The sequence below is a fragment of the Lepidochelys olivacea genome (assembly GCF_965140295.1).
Source record: "Lepidochelys olivacea isolate rLepOli2 genome assembly, chromosome: 20".
In the NCBI taxonomy this organism is placed as follows: Eukaryota; Metazoa; Chordata; order Testudines; family Cheloniidae; genus Lepidochelys; species Lepidochelys olivacea.
Window position 1 is genome coordinate 7,956,600 of NC_140430.1, and position 22,323 is coordinate 7,978,922.

At 48.4% G+C, this 22,323-nt stretch overlaps 1 protein-coding gene across 4 annotated transcripts in view; it reads left to right on the plus strand.

Annotated features, from left to right (window-relative positions):
* Window positions 1-40: 40 nt before the first annotated feature.
* The window catches only part of WIZ (WIZ zinc finger), a 159,608-nt gene continuing 137,325 nt past the window's right edge, over window positions 41-22,323 (plus strand). For 3 of the 4 annotated variants that reach the window (XM_084610708.1, XM_084610710.1, XM_084610709.1), the window contains exons 1-2: window positions 41-168; window positions 16,023-16,492. In XM_084610708.1, the coding sequence (XP_084466834.1) occupies window positions 16,105-16,492 (388 nt within the window). In that variant the 5' untranslated portion in view covers window positions 41-168; window positions 16,023-16,104. Of the gene's footprint in view, window positions 169-16,022; window positions 16,493-22,323 lie in introns of those variants that run through there. The other variant, XM_084610711.1, reaches the window with a different exon arrangement.

Consider the following 22,323-nt stretch of genomic DNA (forward strand, 5'->3'; position numbering starts at 1 on the left):
CTGGCCGGGCCCCTGGAGGGGGGGGATTTAAAGGGACCATGTCCCCAGCGCTGGTGCTGCTGCGGAGGCCGGAGCCGGGCAGGAGGCGGCGGCGGCTGCGGGGCCGCTGAGGAGCCCTGCGGGCCCGGCCCCCTGGGCGCCCGGGAGGCGGGGACGGCGCGTGACCGGGTGAGTGTCCGCTGGGAGCCCGGCCGGCCGGGGACAAAGCGGAGCCGCCCCCGGGGACTCGGCGCCCGGCCCGGCCCTGCGGGGGGGCGGCGCGGAGCCTGGGGAGCGGCCCCGTCCGGGGTGCTGAAAGCTGGGCAGGGTGGGGCGGGGGCAGAGCCCCAGGTGTCCGGGCGCGGCGCGGGGAGCCCTGGGGGTGGGGGCAGGGATCCAGGTGCCCGGGGCGGGGGATGCTGGGGGCAGAGACCTAGGTGTCCGGGGCGGGGCGCCCGGAGGGATGCTGGGGGGCCCAGGTGTGGGGCACGGGGGGAATCCTGGGGGCAGGGCGCCAGGTGTCTGGAGTGGGGCGGGGACCTGCTGGGGCAGGGCCCGAGGTGTCTGGGTTGTGGGGGCATGCAGTGCGGCAGATGAGGGGAGCAAGGGGGGATTCTGGGGGTGGGGCCCCCGGTGTCCGAGCTGGGGAAGGGACGTAGCTATTCCGGGAAGGGAGTAAGGGGGTTGGGGGTGCGGAAGGGCAACCCAGCTGTCTGGGAGGGACGGCGGAGGGAACTGAGTCCCAGGTGCCTGCGGATGGAAGGCTGGTGTCAGGGGAGGGGGCAGGGGGATGATCAAGGGCTGGGAGCCTGGTGCTAGGGGTCGTTGGGGTGGCTGGGAGCCAGGTGTCCTGCAGAGAGGCTGATAGAACTGGGGGTCAGCAGGAGTTGATGGTGCCCTGTAGCTGGGGAAATGATGGTGAGCGAAGGAGCAGGGAGGCTGGTGCCTGGAGATGAGCTCAGGTGGATGCTGCGGTGCTGAAAGACAGGTGCTGGGGGTGGAGGGCAGACTGCTGGGGTAGGGGGCAGTGGGCTGATGCTGCTCCAGGAAGGAAATGAGAGGGAAGCTGATGGGGCCTGGGGAGGGGAGGCGAGGCAGGAGGGATGCTGTCTTTTCATGAGGAAAGGGGGCATCAGGTATGGTGTCCACCTCTTTTGAGCTGCCTGACATTTAGGTTGTGAGCTCTCTGAGGCAGGGACTGTCTGACTTCTTACTTGTCCGTACAACTCCCAGCACAGTGGGAACATGCTCCTTGATTGGGGTTCCTAGGTGTTAACATAATGCCAATAACAATGAGGATCATCCTACCAGGCAGCTAGTGCATAAGGCACAATGCTTGGCATGGGGAGGGCTCTGGGATGTGCCATGCTAGGATTTTCTCCCTAAAGTTTTCTTCCATTGCTGCTGCTGGTTGAGCTTCACCAGTGGGAGTGTGGATACTGTGCCAGCAGCTGTTGGCACTTCTAACCACAGTGTAATCTAGAGCTGCATTGAGCAGAGTGAGACAGTATGGTGCTTAAAACGCTGGGGGCTGGTTAGACCATGTGGCCACTAGTGCTCCCAGCACTGCTCCCGTAGATGGAGCACAGCTATGGATAGCAACGGTGAGAATTTAAAGATGGAAAAAATCCTACTGTAGAGACCAGACACAGTGCCAAATCTTTTGGAGTTAGATGTAAAACCCCATAAAGTAACACACCAGTGGCGGGAGGAGAGATAGGGAACCTTTCTATTCAAGGTTCTCAAGCCTATCACTGTGCTGTCCGAGCATCTTCCAGAAGGCCAGTAAGTGACATGACTCATCTGTTGCAAGCTTCTTCCTAGCCAGTAACTGTGGTTGGATTATGTCAGGGTGGCTGATACAGCCCTCTCTAAAGGAGCTGTCAGGGATGCTGATGGTGCCTGAGTGGGTTATGTGGAGTTGATGGAGTAGGGATGCTGATGATGTAGGAGATGATGCAACAGGGAGGCTGGTAATGCCCAAGGATTGAAGGCTGCTGTTGATCTAGGCATGGGAGGTGATGGGGGATCCTTACAGGCATGGGCAAAGAAGGCAATAGGGCAATTGACTGTACTTCAAGGAAGTGATGCTGTTGGTGGCCCCTGAAGGGAGGTGTCCTCCCTGGTGTTGCCTGGGGCAGGGAGTTAATGGGCATGGGGGGAGGGATAGCTCAGTGGTTTGAGTATTGGCCTGCTAAACCCAGGGTTGTGAGTTCAATCCTTGAGGGGGCCATTTAGGGATCTGGGGCAAAAATTGGGGAATGGCCCTGCTTGGAGTAGGGGATTGGACTAGATGACCTCCTGAGGTCCCTTCCAACCCTGATATTCTATGATTCATGCTAATGGGTAAGGTATCATCCCATGAGGTTCATCATACCTGAATTATTGTGTTCTATGTAGCCCTCTCCCCCTCACAAGTACAGGAACCTTCATTATAGTTTATTTTATGCAGCCTCTGAACTGTCAGTTTTTTTCAAGGCTTGGATTTCTGTGTTGAGAGTCAGCAACTGCCTTGGAGGGAGCTGGAGGGCGTGCGGGCAGGCAGGCAGGGAGGGAGAAGCTGGAGGCTTTGGCAGCAGGTATGATACAGTTGCAGGTTTTGGCATAAAAGGTGATCAGCAGTGAAATAATTTAACAATGTAGGCATTTAAATAGCAGAGTACAGCCCAATACAGTGAATAGGCCAGTTCATCTCCCCTGTCCCCCTCTAGAGCAATTGTTTCAGGCTGTCTGCAGACTCGGGCATTGCTTAAACATGGGATGTGTTTTGAAGGCTTGTTTTGCAACCAGAAAGGCTGGAATATTGTTTTAATTGGTGGTGGTGAAGAAACGGAGTATAATTAGATAGCAACTAAAAAAAAAACCCTACAATTGTGCAGAAATGTACATGACCATGGGACCCTACTGGTAGTGGGAAGGGAATGTTGGCATCCTGGGGGGAGAGAGGTGCCCCAGGGATAGCTTTCCCAGATAACGTTGCTGAAGTCCCTGAATGCTTATATCTCTGCTTATCCTACTGCAGCATGAAATCTCTCCCTGTCAGATTCTTCAGTAAGTTCATTGTCATGGAAGACCCTGGAGCCAAATTCCCCAAAGATCCTAGCACCAACAAAGTTCAGATAATCCAAATACCAGCAAAGCCCCATATAGCTAAATGCTTGTTGCTAGATTTGCCAGCCTGCCTAGCCTCAGCACTACGACTGTGTAAGCAGAAGAGAAGGAAGATCTCCTTTGGGGATACATCCCTCTCCAGTTCCAGCTCTGGGAGAAGAAAAGCCCCTCTTTCTCTGCTAAATGCTCTCATTAGTGTGACTTCAGAGAAAGATCCATGCCATTCAGGCATTTGGGAGATGTCTTGCTGATCTTTTGAGGTTTCTCTGAGGAAGGAAATCTTATGGGATCCTGTCTAACCTGACTTCAGCCCCTAATGTGGCTTTGCCATTAATTGGGGGGGGGGGAATTGATTTGGGAGCTTCCCAAGTTCCCTGAATTCCCATTTGATTTGATTCCAGAACAATTGTTCTTATTTTCATCTATCTTCATTGACTCACCAATAGTTGTTTTGCATGGAAGATTAAATTTTACAGATTAAATAATCTATCTGATGCAAAAGTTAGGGTTCAATGACACGGCATGGGTCTGTGCACACCTCTCTTGTGAAAGGCTATTTTAAACTGTTTTTTATGCTGTTAAGTCTGTACCATGAAATGGGGTTCTCAGACTTGTTCATAAGGTGGAGTGTGTCTTTGGGAAGAAGTGTCTAAGACAAATTCATGATCCCCTAGCTGATTATGCAGTATCTCTATAGCAACTACAGCAAATTCTTCATGGAAGAGTAACATCAGGGAAGTGTTTTGTGTCTATTTGTCCTTCCCATTTAAAAATAAGTTAATCACACTATCTCCTGCTCCCCTTTCCTCTGTCCTGCTGTTCTTTCTCCCCATGCAGTCTGACCTGTTGCCCAGTCGCTGCCTCTTTCTCCCCTAGACTTTCCTTTCCAACTGGTGGCTATGGATCTGTTGATGGCTCTTGGGGGTGACTAGCACTTCAGTCCTGCTGTTGGCCCTGGCCCCTGGGAGCAGCTCATGTTGCCCCTCATCCTGCTTGTAGGCCATGTCCACACTACGGAGCCTATGTGGGCATAGCTATGTTTACATAGCCCTAGTGTAGACACAGCATAAGCTGATAGGAGTCCTTCTGCTGGTACAGGAATACTACTACTTCGAATAACATTAGCTACGCCAACAGGAGCACTGTTCTGTCGGCAGCGCTGCAGGTTTTATTGGCACAGCTATGTTGTTAAGGGTATGATTTCTTCCCCCCCACTCCCGCTTTTAGCAACATAACTATCCCAGTATAAGTTTTAAGAGTAAACCAGGCCTTAGATAGCAGCAGCATCCCCCATGCTTAGGTGCCTAGGCCCTTAGAGAAGAACCTGGGTGCCTGAAGAAACAACTGGGAAGAACCTAAGTCCATGTAGCCTGTTGACTCTCTGTGGACCAGAAACACATGCCCAGCAGATCCCACCATAAAGTATACAGTGTGGGCAGCTTGGGTGAAATAAGTTTTTTAGATGCATAACTGTGTACGTACAACATTCCACTTGCAGAGCTCTGGCATGGAAGAGCCTTGTTTTTGATTGTTAGGAAAGGAGGTGATTGCCCATACTTAACCACTTTAGCATTAAAATTCCCTGGTTCAGCTTTGAAGTTTGCATCTCAAGGAGGTGAATGGAGCCGGAAAGAGTTTATGATGCTTCCATTTGGCAAGAGGCATTTTGCTGCAAGTCTGGGTTAACAGGACAAATGTGCATCTGTTTACATGGGTGGGGGATGCTGTCTTGGCAAAGAGGAAAGATAGAAACATTTTTTAAATGACACCCATCGAATTTTCAAAATGCTATAAAAATTGTGTGGTAGCCCCACAATTGAGGGATCTGCAACTTTTATTAGACCTCCTAGATTCCTGGTGAGGCAAATGTGAGCTCAGAGGATTGTGTTGTGTTTATGATCTTTCTCATGCAGATTTTCTGAGGAGCCTGGTGAGATACTGAACGTTAAAAAGAGGTATGGAGATCACCATATCACCTTGCGACCCATCATCGTGCAATTTAAAAACAACTGAACAGGTGTTTGAGAAGGGGAGAAATAGTGACACTCCATAGAAACTGGTTTACAAGGAGAGATTTTTGACAGGATCAATTGGGGTGGAAAATATGTATTTTGCTAATGAAATAAGAATGGTCTTTCCTAACTAGAGGCCAGTTTTCATGTTCTCCTGAGACCAAGTATGGAAAACTTCAGGCCAAACACACATTTGTGCCAAGTGATAGTTGAATGAAATCAGTAGGTCACATATGAAATTGTTTTGCAACCATTCCAGTAGCAGGAATTCACCAGAAAGGGTTATGAGATTGCGAGTGTGATGAGTCTTCCCATTCCAGCGAATTTCATAGAATTCTCAAGCCTGACCTTAAAAACTTCAAAGGAAGGAGATTCTACCACCTCTCTAGGTAACCCATTCCAGTGCTTCACCACCCCCCTAGTGAAAGTTTTTCCTAATATCCAACCTAAACCTCCCCCACTGCAACTTGAGACCATTACTCCTTGTTCTGTCATCAGCTACCACGGAGAACAGTCTAGATCCCTCCTCTTTGGAACCCCCTTTCAGGTAGTTGAAAGCGGCTATCAAATCCCCCCTCATTCTTCTCTTCTGCAGACTAAATAATCCCAGTTCCCTCAGCCTCTCCTCATAAGTCATTGTGCTCCAGCCCCCTAAAAATTGTTGTTGCCCTCCGCTGGACGTCTTCCAATTTTTCCACATCCTTCTCGTAGTGTGGGGCCCAGAACTTGACACAGTACTCCAGATGAGGCCTCACCAATGCTGACTAGAGCGGAATGATCACATCCCTTGATCTGCTGTTCCTACTTATACAGCCAAAAATGCCATTAGCCTTCTTGGCAACAAGGGCACACTATTGACGCATATCCAGCTTCTCATCCACTGTAACCCCTAGGTCCTTCTCTGCAGAACAGCTGCCTGGCCGTTCGTTCCCTAGTCTGTAGCAGTGCATGGGATTCTTCCTTCCTAAGTGCAGGACTCTGCACTTGTCCTTGTTGAACCTCATCAGATTTCTTTTGGCCCAATCCTCTGATTTGTCTAGGTCCCTCTGTATCATATCCCTACCCCCCAGCGTATCTACCACTCCTGCAAGTTTAGTGTCCTCTGCAAACTTGCTGGGGGTGCAATCCACGCCATCCTCCAGATTATTAATGAAGATATTGAGCAAAACTGGCCCCAGGACCGACCCTTGGGGCACTCCACTTGATGCCGGCTGCCAACTAGACATGGAGCCATTGATAACTACCCGTTGAGCCCGACGATCTATCCAGCTTTCAGTCCATTCATCCAGCCCATACTTTAACTTGCTGGCAAGAATACTGTGGGAGACCATGTCAAAAGCTTTGCTAAAGTCAAGGAACAACACGTCCACTGCTTTCCCCTCATCCACAGAGCCAGTTATCTTGTCATAGAAGGCAATTAGATTAGTCAGGCATGACTTGCCCTTGGTGAATCCATGATGACTGTTCCTGATCACTTTCCTCCCCTCTAAGTGCTTCAGAATTGATTCCTTGAGGACCTGCTCCATGACTTTTCCAGGGACTGAGGTGAGGCTGACTGGCCTGTAGTTCCCTGTCTAGAAACCCAGGCCCAAATTCTGCTGCTTGTTGCCAAGATAACCCCATTGATTTTGTGTAGCCACTGGAATAGAGTGGGTTGGGGCTTGCCTGTGTCCATGATTTTTTGCACTGGTCTAGCTAAACTAGAGTAGACGTGCTGGTGTCAAGGGGGTTTGCACTGATTGAGCAAACCCCGAAGGTAAGTTGCACTGGTGTAGTTCGTCTGCACGGAGGTTTGCACCAGCACAGCTCCCTCCAAGTAGCTACGCTCATGGAAAATCCTGAATGTGGACATGGCCTTGGTTGCATCCTGGGACAGAAGGAGGAAACCAAGGCCATGTCCACATTCAGGATTTTGTTTGGCTCTTTGAGGGTGGGTGCGGGGGGAAGGGAGGCTTTGCTTTTGTGTCACTTGAGTGGGTGAAACACAAGACAAGATGCGGAGTATCGAATGGACCTCAGTGGTGGCACCCCAGCTAAATATGTCCCATGGTACTGCACCATGTAGATTTGAACATTTACCAGTTTACCTGGAGCGATAACACCAGCCAACAGCTCAGTCTAAACACATAGTTGCAGCAGTTTAACTAAAGGTGTGACTTTAAACAGGTGTAGCTGCTGTATATGTGTGGATGCTATTGGGTTAGCTTAAATCTCTTTTAATTGACTTAAGCTAAAATGATAGGAGAGCTTAGGGTGACCAGATAGCAAGTGTGGAAAAATTGGGATGGGGGTGAAGGGTAATAGGAGCCCATATTAAAAAAAAAAAAAGCCCCAAATATCGGGACTGTCCTTATAAAATCGGGACATCTGATCACCCTAAGAGAGCTACACAGCTGGTGCTTGTGCTGTGTCAAGGTGCTTTGGGTTCATTGGGTTACTTGGGAAGGAGAGGCACTTGGGCATGTGACAGTGTCACATGCCCTCTATTAACTTGCATTCTCTTGAGCTGACTGATGTGATGTCAGTCAATCATTGCTATGTAATAAAATGAATTAACTACTTACAAGTGTGTCCCTCTATCCTTTGGGGAAATGCTACCAGAGAACATGATTGTATTAGAAAAGTGAAAAGAATTAATTGTGCAAAATATCCAAAAAGCTACATAAAGAACAGTTTGGGTGGTGGTGGGTCACCGGTGGCGAAGGTCCTTGTCTGTGTGCATCATTACCCACAGGAAGCAGCCTGTGATCCTGAGGGAATAGGGGCTCTCAGTTTGGGAAGAGAGGAAGAAAGTGTCATTCCCACTGCTGATTGGACACAGAGCTAGAACATTTTGGAGAGTCTTTCTGTTACCTGGGATTTTCTGAACCCGAAACTATGGTAACTAATCTTTGTTTTCAGGACATAAATCAATGTGGACACAGCTCCTCTGTCTGATAAATGATTGGTATGCACAAGTGCTTTCACCCAAAAATCCTTGGTTTTTTTTTATTTTCTCAAACACACATCTAAAATAACAGTAGTCTAAAGCACCCCAGATACAGTTACCCAAAATCTGAGATGGTGTTGAGTGGTCAACAGCAGGTTTCCAGTGACTAGCCTTCCTCCTAGCCACTGCGGAATTGAATGTCAGACTCCTAGCTTGTCAAAAGCCTCTATGATCTTCACCAAATTGCACACTCTAATCTCCAACGTACCAGCAAGCCACTGCTGTTGTCTCTATCCCTTAGAGCCTCCATGGAGTGGAGACTGTCTTCCTTCTGATGCCTCGGGCTTGGCAGAAGTTCTGCCGGTCTTTCCCTTCAGCAAGCTGAAAGCAGAGAGAAAGTGATCTGTGGGTTGTGCTAGGCATGGCAGCATTGTCAGGCTCCACTGCACGGTGGCTCACTCTGGGAAGAATCCAATGTACATTGGGAGTGGCTGTCAATGAAACTGGGAGAGTCTATGGGCCATTGTTTGTTCTCCTGCTCAGATGCATGACCTTGACTCCTGATATATAATTTAAGACTCCTCTCTTTTATAATGCTCTTCATTCTGCCTATTTATCATCCAAGTCAGACAATCTACTCTTCTATGGCTACTTCATTGTAAGACACTTGGGAAAACCTCCTACATGTTACTATGCTCTGGTGCTGTCTATTATTTCTAATTCAAAAACACTATATTGGGGCCAGTACAGGGATGCCAAATCCTCTGCTTGCTTTATAGGCTAATGACATTGGTGCTCATGACCTGAATGTTCTTCCAGGAGCTAATCTACCACTGGGCTGCTACAGAAACCAGGCAGCTACTCTGCTGCACTGCTTAGGGTCACGATAGCTGGTGACTCTGGATGCACTTGAAGTGGCCAGGTATTGTCTGCAGGTTCAGCAGAGAAGTGTTCACTGCCTGTGATCCTGCTGCATAACCTAGAACTGTGGCTGTTAAGAGAGTTCTTGGTGGGGTCAGATAAAGATTCAGGGATAAAGGAGCAGGAGGGTACCAGTAAAGAGAAATTCTTATGTTGGCCGGAACTCCAGAAAGAGCAGGGTAGCAGAAATTGATTAATAGATTTTAAGGCTAGGAACCACTATGACCATCCAGTCTGACTTCTTGCATAACACATGCCAGAGAACCCCACCTAATAATTTCTGCATCAAGCACATAATTTCTTGTTGACTTAGAGTGTATGTGTTAGAAAGAGACATCTAGTCTTGATTTAAAGACTTCAAGTGATGGATAATGCATCACAGGTCCTAGATCAGTTATGCCAAGGGTAAATTGACCTTTTTTTTTTTTTTTTTTTAAAGTGCCTTATTTTCAGTCTAACTTCAGCTTTTCTGTCTTTGTCTGATAAATTAAAGAGCCCCCCTACTAGCCGAAATCTCCCCCGTGGGTATCTAGAGACTATGCTCAAGCTACCTCTTAATCTTCAGTTGGCCACAAATCTAGTGTCCTGAGTGAATTCCCAAGATTTGCTGGCCTGTTAGTTGTTTGTATAACCACTTCCTTGTTCTGGGTTTTTTCACTTTCTCAGCATACTGTTTGTGTGAGCTCAGGAATTCACAGGCTTTCTGTAGCATGGTCATCCCTTAACAAGAGTGTCCTGGGGAAGTACCTCCCACAAGCCCATTCACGATCTCACAAAGTCTTGGTAGCAGCACCAGAGACCCTATTCTCTGCTTCTCCCCTTGGTCTCTGGAGCTGGACGGGTCTGGAAATGCAGCTGTACAAGGTTAATTTGGTATCTGGAACCCCATCTCCTGCTTTTCCCCCATGTTCCAAATAGCACTACTTGGGTTCTCAAACTTTCCCTCTCCTGCTGGTGAGTCTTTCCTGCTCACCCCACTCCCAGCCACTTTCCCTCTGTAATGCATGGCATTGACAAAGGGTTATATGTGATTCCTCGCACAGAAACAAACTAGCCCTTCCCAAGAAGGAGGGAACCCATGAGAACTCCCACAGATTCTAGTTGTAAACTGTAATTAAAATTGCCCCTAACACATATTGTCTCCTGATGAGGTGTGTGTGCACCATGACATCCATCATATAGAGTTGATGTTGATTCCTTTTAGTCAAGGCCACTGGAGTGAGTTAGTTTGTAAAGTGCTTTGAAGATTAGAAATGCTGTTTTTTATTGTGCTCTTCTAGGGTTGACATCACCATGGAGAATATTTTTAGAGTTACCTGGTGTCTAGGTAACGAAACTTTCATATGCTTCGTACAACCAGTCTCTAGAAAACCTCCTCTGTGGTCAGAACTGTAAGAGTTCTGAATATATGCAGTGTAGTTGTAGCCATGTTGGTCCCCGGATATTAGAGAGACCAGTTGGGTGACACAATACCTTTTTATTGGACTAGCTTCTTTCTTTGATAGTTCTGGATTTCTTGCATAAATAGAAGAACGGTGGATCCTCGCTAGAATGTGCATCTATATTGCGTGAATTCGCTTATAACGCAGTCACAGCCATGGATTCCAAATTTAGTAACTTTCATTAGTAGTCATGGTAACACGGTCCCGCGCATGCATCCCAAATCCCATGCTCTCGCGAGGATCCAGTGTAGGTCCAATAAAAGCTATTCCCTCAACCACCTTGTCTCTCTAGAGCTCTGAAGAGACGTGTTTGAAATGAGTGCTAGAAATCAGAATTTGAAAATCTTGCCTCTTGTTTAGGCTCTGGCTTTTTGCGGGTCTGTGGTACCATGTACACTACATGAAGCGAAACCTCTGACTGCCCGCAGGCCTGGATCGCTTCCTAATGTGGAGCGTGAGTGGACACAATGGGTCAGTTACTCAGCTCTCTAGACAGGGGTTTTCTTTTGCTACTCTTTTCAGAGGCATTGAGCATCCTCCACTCCAGGTGAAATCAATGGGAGCTGCAGGTGCTTTGTATTAAGTGGCTCATTTCAGATGCCCCAAACTAGTGGGTATTCTGTATTTAAGCAAAGAAATTTTGTCTTAATTCCAGTTTCCTTATTTGTGAAACTGGGATAACTAATGTCTGAAGTGCTCTGGGATCCTTGGGCAGAAAGCACTTGAGAAGCATGAGTCACCCTCTTCTCGCTACTGCGCCTTTTAAAAATAGGTGACAAGTGCTGTGCTGGCAGCAAAGAAATTAGCACTCTGGTCTTCATGTGGCATCACAGCGTCTGAAGCCTGTTTTCTCTCTCTCTCGGGCTGGCACACTCTAGAGAGGGAACACTTGGTTCCTTGGCAGAAGGAGTGGGTATCTTGTGCCACATGGCAGTGACATCTTCCTGCCATTAGAGAGAATCCTTAGTGTTCATGTCCAGCTCTTCTGGGGCAGAGTATGGGCACTGCAATGTGAGACCCTAAGGCAGCAGGGGGCAAACTTTTTGCCCCAAGGGCCACATCTGGGTATGGAAATTGTATGGCGGGTCATGAATGCTAATGAAATTGTGGGTTGGGGTGCGGGAGGGGGTGAGGGTTCCAGCTGGGGGTGTGGGCTCTGGGGTGAGGCCAGAAATGAGGCGTTCAGGGTGTGGGAGGGGGCTCTGGGCTGGGGTGCAAGGGGCGGGGGTGAGGGCTTCAGGTGCTTTGGGCTGGGACCAAGCAGTTCGGAAGGTGGGAGTGGGATCGGGGCTGGGGCGCTGGACGGGGTCGGGGTGCAGGCTTCAGGTAGCGCTTACCTCAAGCAGCTCCCAGAAGTAACATTTCCCCCCTATGGCTCCTAAGCAGAGGTGCAGCCAGGCAGCTTTACGTGCTGCCCTGTCTGCAGGCACTGCCCCTGCAGCTCCCGTTGGCTGTAGTTCCTGGGGCTTGGGGCTGCCTCTACACGTAGGAGCCGGAGGGAGAACCTGCCGCTGCTTCTGGAAGCTGCGTGGAGTTGGGCAAGCCCTGGACCCCACTCCCCAGCGGGAGCTTGAGGGGTGGATTAAAACGTCTGGAGGGCTGGATGCGGCCCCGGGCCGTAGCTTGCCCACCCGTGCCCTAAGGGCCGGGTGAGGGGACCCTTCACAGTTTTAGTGAGCACAAAGGGTCCCTTGAGGAGAGCCATGTATCAGTGTTTAAAGTATTGGGTACATGCTGGGAATCCCAGTGGGAGGTCAGTGTGGGTATTTTTGTGTGGTGATTATATATGTTCCTGAGGGACTTGTACAGAGTCTGAAGCACTGAAAATGTGCAGCTGTAGGCTTGACTGGAAAGAGCCCAATGGAATCCTAAAAACCTAGGGAAAAGATTTCAGCAGATCCTCACTGTCCGTGTTTTGGACTTAGTGCTGCACAGGCATGCCATGCATGGGCTCCTGATGGAGTCAGCCAGCCCTCTCCAGGTGTCTTGCCTCCACGTGGAATGGTGCTTGTTGCTAAAGGAAGCTCTTGGCAATCAAAGCCAGCTGGTAGGTCCTACCCCTGCTGGCTAGAAAAAGAGCAAATACATATGGAGCAAATACATATGAAGCAATTTTGTGTGTGTGTCTTGCTGAGGGTGAAACTAGACTAGGTAGGGGTAGCAGGTTACCCAGGCCTGCAGCCTTGGCTCAGTGACTGGCACTGGCTGGGCTTTCTTGCTGGGATGCCCTCTGTTTTGTAATGCCTGGTTCTGTGGGGACTGTGTGTGAGAGCCAAGGCTGCAGGGACAGGAAGAGTGAGACTTAAATAAGCACAAGGCATCTCTGTTTGTTGTGCAGTGGCTGTGTCCCCTCCTCCCCAACACTGGGGGGAGAGCCAAGCGTTCCTCAGTGCAAGTCCTCTCCAGAAAGCTCTGAAAGAGACAAGCATGAAGATCAAATTCATTGTGTTACTGACATGGTAACGTGTGGTTGTTTGGTTCAGGTTTTTTCCTCCCCTTTTGTAGCTCCTGTAGAGTAGCTGGCACAATTGTGGTGGGGTGGCAGAGAATCGTAGGGAATCAAGCCCATCACAACAGGTATTCAGTTTGATTTCCTCACCTCCCCACTTGCAGAGCTCACAGGACTCTCCTCTACATCATTCCCAGAAATGCTTGGTCTCTGCTCATTCCTGGCTCTCTGCAGTGATGGAGACTCCATCTCCTATCATCTCTTCTAGGGATCCTTTGCTTTCATGGTTAAGAACAGTTTATGTAAATGGCTCCAGGCTATTGCTCCTTGTATGGTAATAGCCTCTTAGGAGACAGTGAATAATTCCCTCCCTTCATTTATATTGTTACCTTGAAGGTATTTATAGACTCATGTCTCTCCTCTGGCCTTCTCTTTCCTTTACTACATAAACTTAGCTCTCTTGCTCCCTCTACTCATGTGCCTTTATTCTCTAGCTCTCTGGTACATTTGCTTGCTGTCACTTGTGCTTTCGCTAGCATTCTTTCCGGATTGTAGAGGCTGGAGCCATTCATGCTTATTTGAAACATGGCCATATTGGGGTTATGTAGGGCAGCCTTATGTCCTCTCCAGCTCATGTATGTGATTTACCCTCCTACGTGCAATAATAACTTTGCCTTGCAGCACACCATGAGAGATGGTGGCTATGATTCTGGGAGCTATGGTTGTCACTGCTTTTCCCTGAGTATAGCTCAGGCTCTGTTCAGACCCACTATGAAATGTTGTGGTGTTCACTTTTACCAGTGATTTGAAGTTGGTTATACAGTAACTTCATCCCCAGTGTGACTGGATTGGTTGGGATCAATAATCATCTTGACATCCATGTTGAAGTAGTCCTCGTCATATTGTTTACTGTGTCTGCACTCTGATCATCACAGTGGTAAACCACCCAGGGACCCTTTATTGGGTCCATGCCCCAAGAGCGAGTGGTGCTAGAATTGCTTTCTTACACCTGTGACCGATTAGGATGGTGAGTCTCATTGGGACAGATGCAAACCTAGCAGCAGCAACCTCTAGGCATGGCTAATGCTATGCATGGTAGCTATGAATCTAAGGAAAGATGTTGAACCAGTGTGAGCTTCAAGATGTAGTGCCCATCCTGCAAAGTAATGCACATTGACATGAGCTAATCATCCTGTGCCCCAGACACTACACTGGCTATCTACTTAATACTAGAACAAGTTCAAGGTCCCAAAGCCCTCAGTGGGCTGAAGCTGACTCTGCAGTCAGGACCTACCATGAAGCTGTGGCCCTCAGGAACAGTAGAACTGTCAACAGGACAGGTGTTGCTCATGGGAACCGGGGGACATGAGCATTCTCAGTTGCTGGCCCATAGCTGGGGAACTCTTCTTCCATGAGAGACTAGAACAGTCCTACATCTCATTGCCTTTGGGGAAGCAAATGGAGACAAGATTTTGCCCTCCAATAAAGCCCACCTCCCAGGAAGAATAACTAGCTGAGCATTTTCCCTTTCTCCTTCCTGTCTCCCAAAACCCCTCAACAGGCAGAGGGGTGGAGATGGGTGGGTGGGGGACAGGAAGAGACCCAAACTTGTGTGTGTATAGGGTGTCTGTGGCTTGCACGAACGCTGTAAGTAGCAGTATAAATCCCTGGGGAGATGGTAAGGGGCTGTACCAAGTCTTTAGCTTCTAGTTGGCTGGCTCAAATGCATCCCAGGAGAGTGGTAACTGAAATCTGTTTCTCTTCGGATTACATGAAGTGAGTGGCTAGCTTCAGTCCAGATCCTGCTTAGGTAGGTGTCCATTTTGCAGAACTACAGCCTCCTTGTTGGTGGCCCCAACAAGTTGTTGTGTAGCAAACCTCTTACCCCTGGGGAGGTAGTGGGAGATATGCTGGCACTTCTGCTGTACCTGCTTGGGGAGAAATAGTCTGTTAACATGGTACCTTTCACCAGCATGAAATGCCATTTAAAAAATGTAACTGCAGCTATTAGTAGCCTCTGGTGATATAAAGGGAGAGCATGTAGGCCATGAAAATACCTGAATCTGTCACAGAGGGTGGATACGTGTAATTATATGGGATATTGAAAGTTGTGTGTTTTACCTTTTTAGGAGCGTTTACATGTGTTAGGTCAACACAAAACACAAAACTTGGAGACAGAAAATGCTCCTAGGATAACGGAGCTCTGTAGTAACAGGAAGCATGGTGCAAATGAAAAGCAACAATGTGTGATGGAAATGTGCAGTGTTAGCCTGTGAATGAGGAGAGATGCTGCATGGTAGGGACCAGTGGAATAATCCTGCCCTTCTGCAGAACAGCTCACGATACACATAGACACACGACCAGTCTTTATGTACACATACATGTCCTGGCATGTCACTAAGGTCTTACGTCACCAGTGGGTAGCTCCAGACATCTTGTATCTTTCCCCATTGACTCCTCCAGCAAGGAGGGAACCAAGGTGTCGGCAGGATACACTGCTCTCAAGGCACAGATATTAAACGATTTTCCTGTCTCTGTATTGGCCATTTAGCAGCTTCTTCCACCTTCTGCCCTTCTCACCTGTATAACCTCATTTAGCCTTTTTCGTCCTTGTTCCATGCTAACCCTGCGGCCAGGGAGTGATGCAGAATCTTGCTAAGCAGGTCAGTCTCCTACAGGGTCATGTGGTGCCTTGGGCACTGTACTGTTCTTTCTCATTCCCCAAGCCTTTCTGCATCACCTTGAAATGCTCCTAGGCTCAACAAGCTCTTGCGGTAGAAGCGTCAATGCTCTAGCATGGTGCTAGAGAGCACTGTGCTGCCAGAGATGCCATGTTCACATATGGAAATGAAAAACAAAAGTCCTGACCAATTGCCTCCTGGAATCCCATAGCACCAAGGGCATGGACTTGGATGTCCTGGTTACATCCCATACTGGGATTTAACTGGGTATCGATATTTTTCCCTTCACGGCTGAAACAGCTGCTGCTCTGCCCCACTTGAAGCCAGTCATGTAGTGACACTGTAAAGATGTTGGGCTGAAAGGCACAGTAAGATTCTTTTGTTACTATCTGTTACTCCAGGTCATGCCCTTGGGCCTAAAGAGAGCAGGTGTGACCAGGGAAGGCTGGGGAGTGTCTCTGCAGTTGAGAAATCCTCATCATTTTTTCCCCTTTTTAGATTTTCTGGCTACAGCTGCCTGTGAATCCTATGAAGTCCTGATGTTTGTTTTTCCTGAGTGACACAACAGAATCTGTGAGGAATGGAGAAAGCTGTCTCTACTTCTTCATCAGAGCAGCAGAGAGCGCATCAGTGTGATGGAGGCAAAAGCGTGTTAATGACATTGGAGCCAAACAAAGAAGATTTTGCTGCCCTTGAGTGCTCCCAAGGTGAACAGAGAATAACTGCTTTTGTTAAAGATGCAAAAATGCCTCTGGAGAGTGCAGCTCTATCAGGGACATCAGTGGAAGGGGGGACTGATCTTAAGGAGGCTGCCTTCTATGCTTCCGACAATGTGGCAGCCATGAGCAGAGACGGGAAAGGGAATTCGGGTGCTGATGACATGTGCAGCCGTAAGAAGGATCCCACTTTTTTCTTGCCTCTAGCCCGTCAGGAGCCAGACGTTGCTTTGGAAGCACACAACGTGGCAGGTAAGTTCCGCACCGTAAATCAATAGGTGGGACTCCAATACCATTGGCTAATGGCAAGTCAGAGCCTCTTTCCTGGTGAACAGAAGGGAGGTCAAAAGCCTAGATTGCTGTAGAGTTTAATTTTCATTTAAAAATATACCTGGCATTTGTGGTGGTGCTGGAAACCTTCTAAAAGGAACAGCAGAGCAGCGAGTCTTCCTGAGTCTGCAGACTGCTTTGGCACCCCGCTTCCGCTCATTTGCAGAGTGAGTTAAGGAGACACGGCTTAGTGCAGCTGCTGCTATTCAGGACCCTGCAGGCTGCAGTGAAACTGATTAGAATCCCTGCCAGTTTTCCTTTGCTGCTGCTCTAAGCAGTGAGAGAGGCAGACACTGGAGATCTTCGCGGGAGAGAAGGGAGGAGTCCTTCAGGAGGCTGTGGGCAAAGTCAAGAGATGCTTCTAGCAACCAGAGGATGGGATGGCGGGGGGAGGCATTCAAATGTATCCAGTATCTATGAGCCAGACGTGCCTAGAAAAGAAGCAAAGTCCATGAACAGCACCCTTTTCCTTCCTCCATCTGCAGCCTTTCCCAGCATCTGATGGTAGTGGGAAGGGGTGTGTATCCAGGCATCTCACCAGCTCCAGGCTGGGGCTGTGGGGAGGGACCCCCTCATCTTTTGTTTTGGCCTCTGGCTAGCAGATAATGAGTTTGCTGGGGTTGTGGGTTGTGTGTTTGTTTTTTGTTTTTTTTTTTTTGGTTGGTTGGGTTTTTTTGGTTTTTTGAGCTTTCTTGGCAGTGGACTGTCCCTGGTGATCATCCCGCCTGCCGTGGCCAGCCATGCAGCCTCTGCCTTGGTGTGCAGCTCCTGGTAGCACTCAGTTGATGAAAGCTCCTGGGCATTGGGCCTTTCACAGCTGTTTCCCCTCCTCCTCCCCATCTCTCCTGGCTTCACTTTCTCAGAGGTCGGGGAATTAATGGTATTCCACATGGAGATCTCCCTGTTTGCCGATAGGCTGTGGATATGAGTGCAGTACTGGGCTTCCTTCCTAGGTGAATAGCTCCAAGATCTTTCCCCTTGTGGCGTTGAGAGTTTTGGAGGGGGAGGGAGCATGATAATGACACAGCCATGCTGAACAGTGCCTGTTCTAGTTTGTTTGAGCTCATACATATGTTGGGGCAACCAGAAGAGAATCCAAATGTAATGTGCCAATTGGTAATTTAGCAACATGGTAACGATCTTAAAGTTCAGCACCACAGATAGGGATGTAAAATTCAGTGGCACAGTCATGATTTTCCACTGACTGCATCTGATGAAGTGAGTGTAGCTCACGAAAGCTTATGCTCAAATAAATTGGTTAGTCTCTAAGGTGCCACAAGTCCTCCTTTTCTTTCTGTGGATACAGACTAACACGGCTGCTACTCTGAAACCTGTCATGAGCTAATAGCTCTTGGGAGTTCTGCTTGCCACATCAAAACTGCCTGTTCAATTCATGAATCTTAGACTTGTCAGACCCATTAAATGGTGCCGGTCAGATGCTGAAACGCCAGTGGCACTTGGTAATTTAGTGACCCGTGCATGTAAATTGGGGGGGAGTTACTATTTGCTTAGCATAGTAACTCTCTGGGTATGTTGTATCTTCAAGTGCAGTGCCTCTATGTATTAAAACACATACTAACAATTGCATTGGGAGACCTAATTAGGCCCTTTGCACATCTGTGACTTGCATAACCTCCCACTTGTTCTCCTTGTACCAGTCCAGAGCTGTGGAGATAGACTCCTCTGCCAGCAGGTGGAAACAGGAATCCTGGAGAACTTGGAGTGATTTCTTCCTTTGCTAAGTGGAGTTCATAGGCACAAAGCATTCTGTTGGTTACAGTTTCCTTGTCGCTGTGAAAAGCTGTACCTCCCAGGAACCTATGGCTTGCCAGTTATCTTTTTGGGCTCTGTGTGATGCCCTCCTGCTATTTAATGTTGCCTCTCCTAATGTGTGTTCCTATACTAAGAACTAGGGAGAGAAGTTCTCTAGCTATGCAGCTGTTCCCAGGTAATCATCTGGCCTGGATGTGCGTTATCTAAGTGGCTTCATTCCCCACCCACTGCACCCAGGAATCCTGGCTGGGAGGTAGTTTTGGGGGAAGGAGGCTGTGATGTATTATCTCCAGTAACAGTGGCCTCTCCAGGTGCGATGGGTGTATGAGCTCACATGACTGTTAGTTGGGCATGGATTTGTGTTGCTCTGTATAATTAGATTTTGAATGCAATCTCTGTGCTGGCTGAGGGGAGGCCTGGAAAGCTCATGCCTAAATCCATTCTCTCCATTTAAAAAATCTAGAGCTCCTACTATAGAAACAGAGAAGGGACCTTTACTCCCCACCACTTTCTTGCTATTCTCCTCTGCATTAGCCCTTGCTATACAATCCTGCCGCAGCCCTTTCCAGTTCTCTCTCAAATGCTGTGTCCTATTACCTTCCCTAGCCGCTTATTTCATATGTTTGTTCTTGACTCTGCAGAGAAGTTCTGCTTAAGTTCCGTTGTTAATAAGCAGCTTCCTCATCTATGGATTAAAGCCCTTATTAGTGTGAAAAATGTCACTCTGTTGATTTGTGTGTGTGTCTCTCTCTCTCCTGGGAGAGGAGCCCAATTTCTTTAATGTCTCGTAATTTAAGGCCAGGTCTCACTGATGTCAATGAGAACAGGATCCTGGCCCTGGTGAAGGTTCAAATCTCACATAGTCTTTATTTGCCTCTGCTGCATCAGAAATTTCTGTCCAGCTTTCTCCTGATGGATACTTGGTGCAAAATGTGCCTCATGAGGCTGGGAAAGGGGTGGAGCTGTGCTGATTCTATCTGGCCTGGCTACAGCAGGTGCCCAGGGTTTGATTTTTGTATCCAACTGTGTGATCAGGGTCAGGATGGTGCTGGTGCATAGATAGTCCTGTGGCCACTTGAAATGACTGAATTCTTGTCTGGCCTGGCATTGCACTTGCCTGTGCTGAATGATACCCCTGTAAAGATGTCAGACATGGAATTTCTGCCCTCACTCCCAGATCATTGTATTCTGTCCTGGGCAGACAATCTCCTTCTTCAAGTGTCAAGTCAGGCATAGCATTGGAGACCAATCTGTTTTTGTTTTATAACTTTTCAGAAGTAGCTGAATAGAGGAAAAAACCATGAAGGGATGGATAGATAGAAAGTGCAGAAGACAATTGGAATCAATACATTGTAAATAAAACAGCATTGAACCATTCCTTTCCAAGCACCTGCTAAAAGGGGTAAACTGGGTTAATCCTTTTATTCACACCTCCAAGAACAGGATCCTAGTTCATCGATCTGCCTAGACCAGTGACTTTTTGGAATTCCCTTAGGAAAAGCATTCCGCTGTTGGGCCACAGATCCTCTTGTCCTCTATCATTGTATTGTGGTAGCACTTAAAAACCCAGGACCCCATTGTGCTAGATTGACAGTGTCTCTTCTCTTCTCCATACATTGCACCTACACCATGGCGACTTTGTAGTCCATGTGTGATGGGTAAAGTTCTGAGCTTTAAACGATGTGCCTAGACAGGAGGCTCCAGGGCATGTGACTCCCCCATCATAAATTTCTTGCTGTCTCTTGCCTTGATGTGATGGAGGAGGAAAAACTGCTTTCTTCTCTCCCCAGACCAGGGACATTTTATTTTTCCAAGTAGTGGGTGGCCTGGTCCAACATTTTCACCTCTCCCCACTGTGAATTATGTGCCTCATGCTTTGCAAATTAGAATCCATTCTGGCTGGTTGGGAAAACCACCAACTGTGTGCACAGCTAGTTTATGCCGAACCAACCTTTTTTTATTACCTGGTCCTCCTCCAGGTGGTTTGTTTAATTCTTGTCATTATTACCATCAATTACATGTGCTGTGGCAGTGCCTAGGAGCCCCACACGTGACCCAGGACCCCATTGCACTAGGACTGTATGTTATTTATTAGGTGTGCTACAGTAGTACCTAGGAGCCATGGTGTTAGGTGCTGTACAACACAGAACAAAAAGATGGTCTGTCAGGTGTTTGGCGTGCCTGCAGCCTGCGCAGGACCCACTTTCATACCCAGAGTACCTCTCCAGGCACTGGTTTATTTTACAAACACACAGTTCCTCATCCCACCTGGGGCTACAGCTTCCAGGGGAATTTCCCCTTTGCTTCTCTCAGCCCCTCCTGCTTCAGGGACTACTGTAGGATTCTTCTGTGCTCTTTAGCTGAGCCCCACCTCACAGGGCTTTCTCCCTGGAGGCCCTTTCCCCCAAGCAGGTTCCCTCTATCTCCCCTGTCAGGGGACTCTGGCAGCCTCTTCCAGGAACTCCCCGTTGCTGCTCCTCCCACTTTCTTCCCAACAAGTTGCCTCCTTATGACCCCAAGTACTGCCCCACCCTCTTAATTGGCCAGACTGGGAGCACCTGCCCTAGTACACAGGGGGTGGACCTGCTTCATTTAATGGGGCCAGCCACCCTGTGACACAGCTCGTTTAAATTCACCTAGAGGCCTTGTCTTCTAGATTGTGTGCTGGCTGGGGCTGTCATGTACCGGTGTTGTGAGTACTGGGCACAATGGGGCTTGGCCTGACTGAGCAGAGGCCTCTCAGTGCTCCTGCATGTAAATGTCTGATAGCTTGAAGGCAAAACCCACTGTCCTCTGAGTCTCATCCAGTGTCTCACTTGGAGATAGGAACCACTGAGGGTACATAACCTCCTGGGTTGACCGTGGTCCCCGTGGCTGTTGCGGAGTTAACACCGGGGAGTTGTAGTGATTCTTGCTGTGCATCCTCTGCACTCTGAATGACAGCAGCCAGCTCCTCTGACCTGACAGACAGATGTCCTCAGAAATCCCCACCCAGACATGGCCACCTGAACTCCTCTCACCCCGGGCTTTCCCCGCTGCTGGCTCTGTTCCCATAAAGCTCAGCCCACTTCCTCCCCCAGTGAGGAATTCCTTTTAATAACTGGTATTGGGTGGGGTGGGGTCTGGAGTGGAGGTGGCTGTGTGCTGTTTGGGGACAGGGAGTTGTGAGTGCAATAGCCTGTTGGTGGGAAGGGATTTGCATAATCTGGTGTAAAAATTTGCTGGAAAACTGTACAGTTGTGGGTCAATCATTGTTCAGCATCCCTACCTTCTGATTGGTTTATGCAGTATAATCCTTCCCTATATCTCAGATGGGTTGTGGGGCTTGGTTAGTGTCCATAAAGTGTTCTGAGATCTTTGGAAGGAGCTAGGGAAGAGTACACTTTGCTGTGTTATAGGGTTGCTTGTAAATAAGTTTAAGATTTTGTAACAATTATTTTTAGTAAAAGTCACAGACAGGTCATGGGCTTCTGTGAATTTTTGTTTATTGCCTGTGACCTGTCTGACTTTTTTTAGTAAAAATTGTTACAAAATGGGGCTGATAGGGGATGAGAGCCCAAGCCCTGCTGCAGGTGGGGAGGAGGATCCTGCCTGCAGTAGCTGAGAGCTCCAGGGTTCTCCTTGCCACCCACAGCAGCTGGGAGCTCTGGGGTCCCCACCAGCTGACAGCTCTAGACTCACCACCCTGGGGCTGAAGCAGAAAACATCAAGGTCATCTCTGGAAGTCACAGAATCTGTGACCTCCGTGACATAATCTTAGCCTTACTCATAACTGCTGGCACTGGCTTTTATTTCAGAAAAGTATGAACCATGTATTTAGGGAAGGGTATGTGTGACATATAAAGAATTTATTATTATTGCAAACCTGGTGGTGGAGGAGAGGGGAAAGTGCAAGGTGTCAGATTAGGGGCCTCCTGACCCTGACTGTGTCTAACCAACCCAAGAACTGCCAACCACTTGGAACAAATAGCATTAAACCT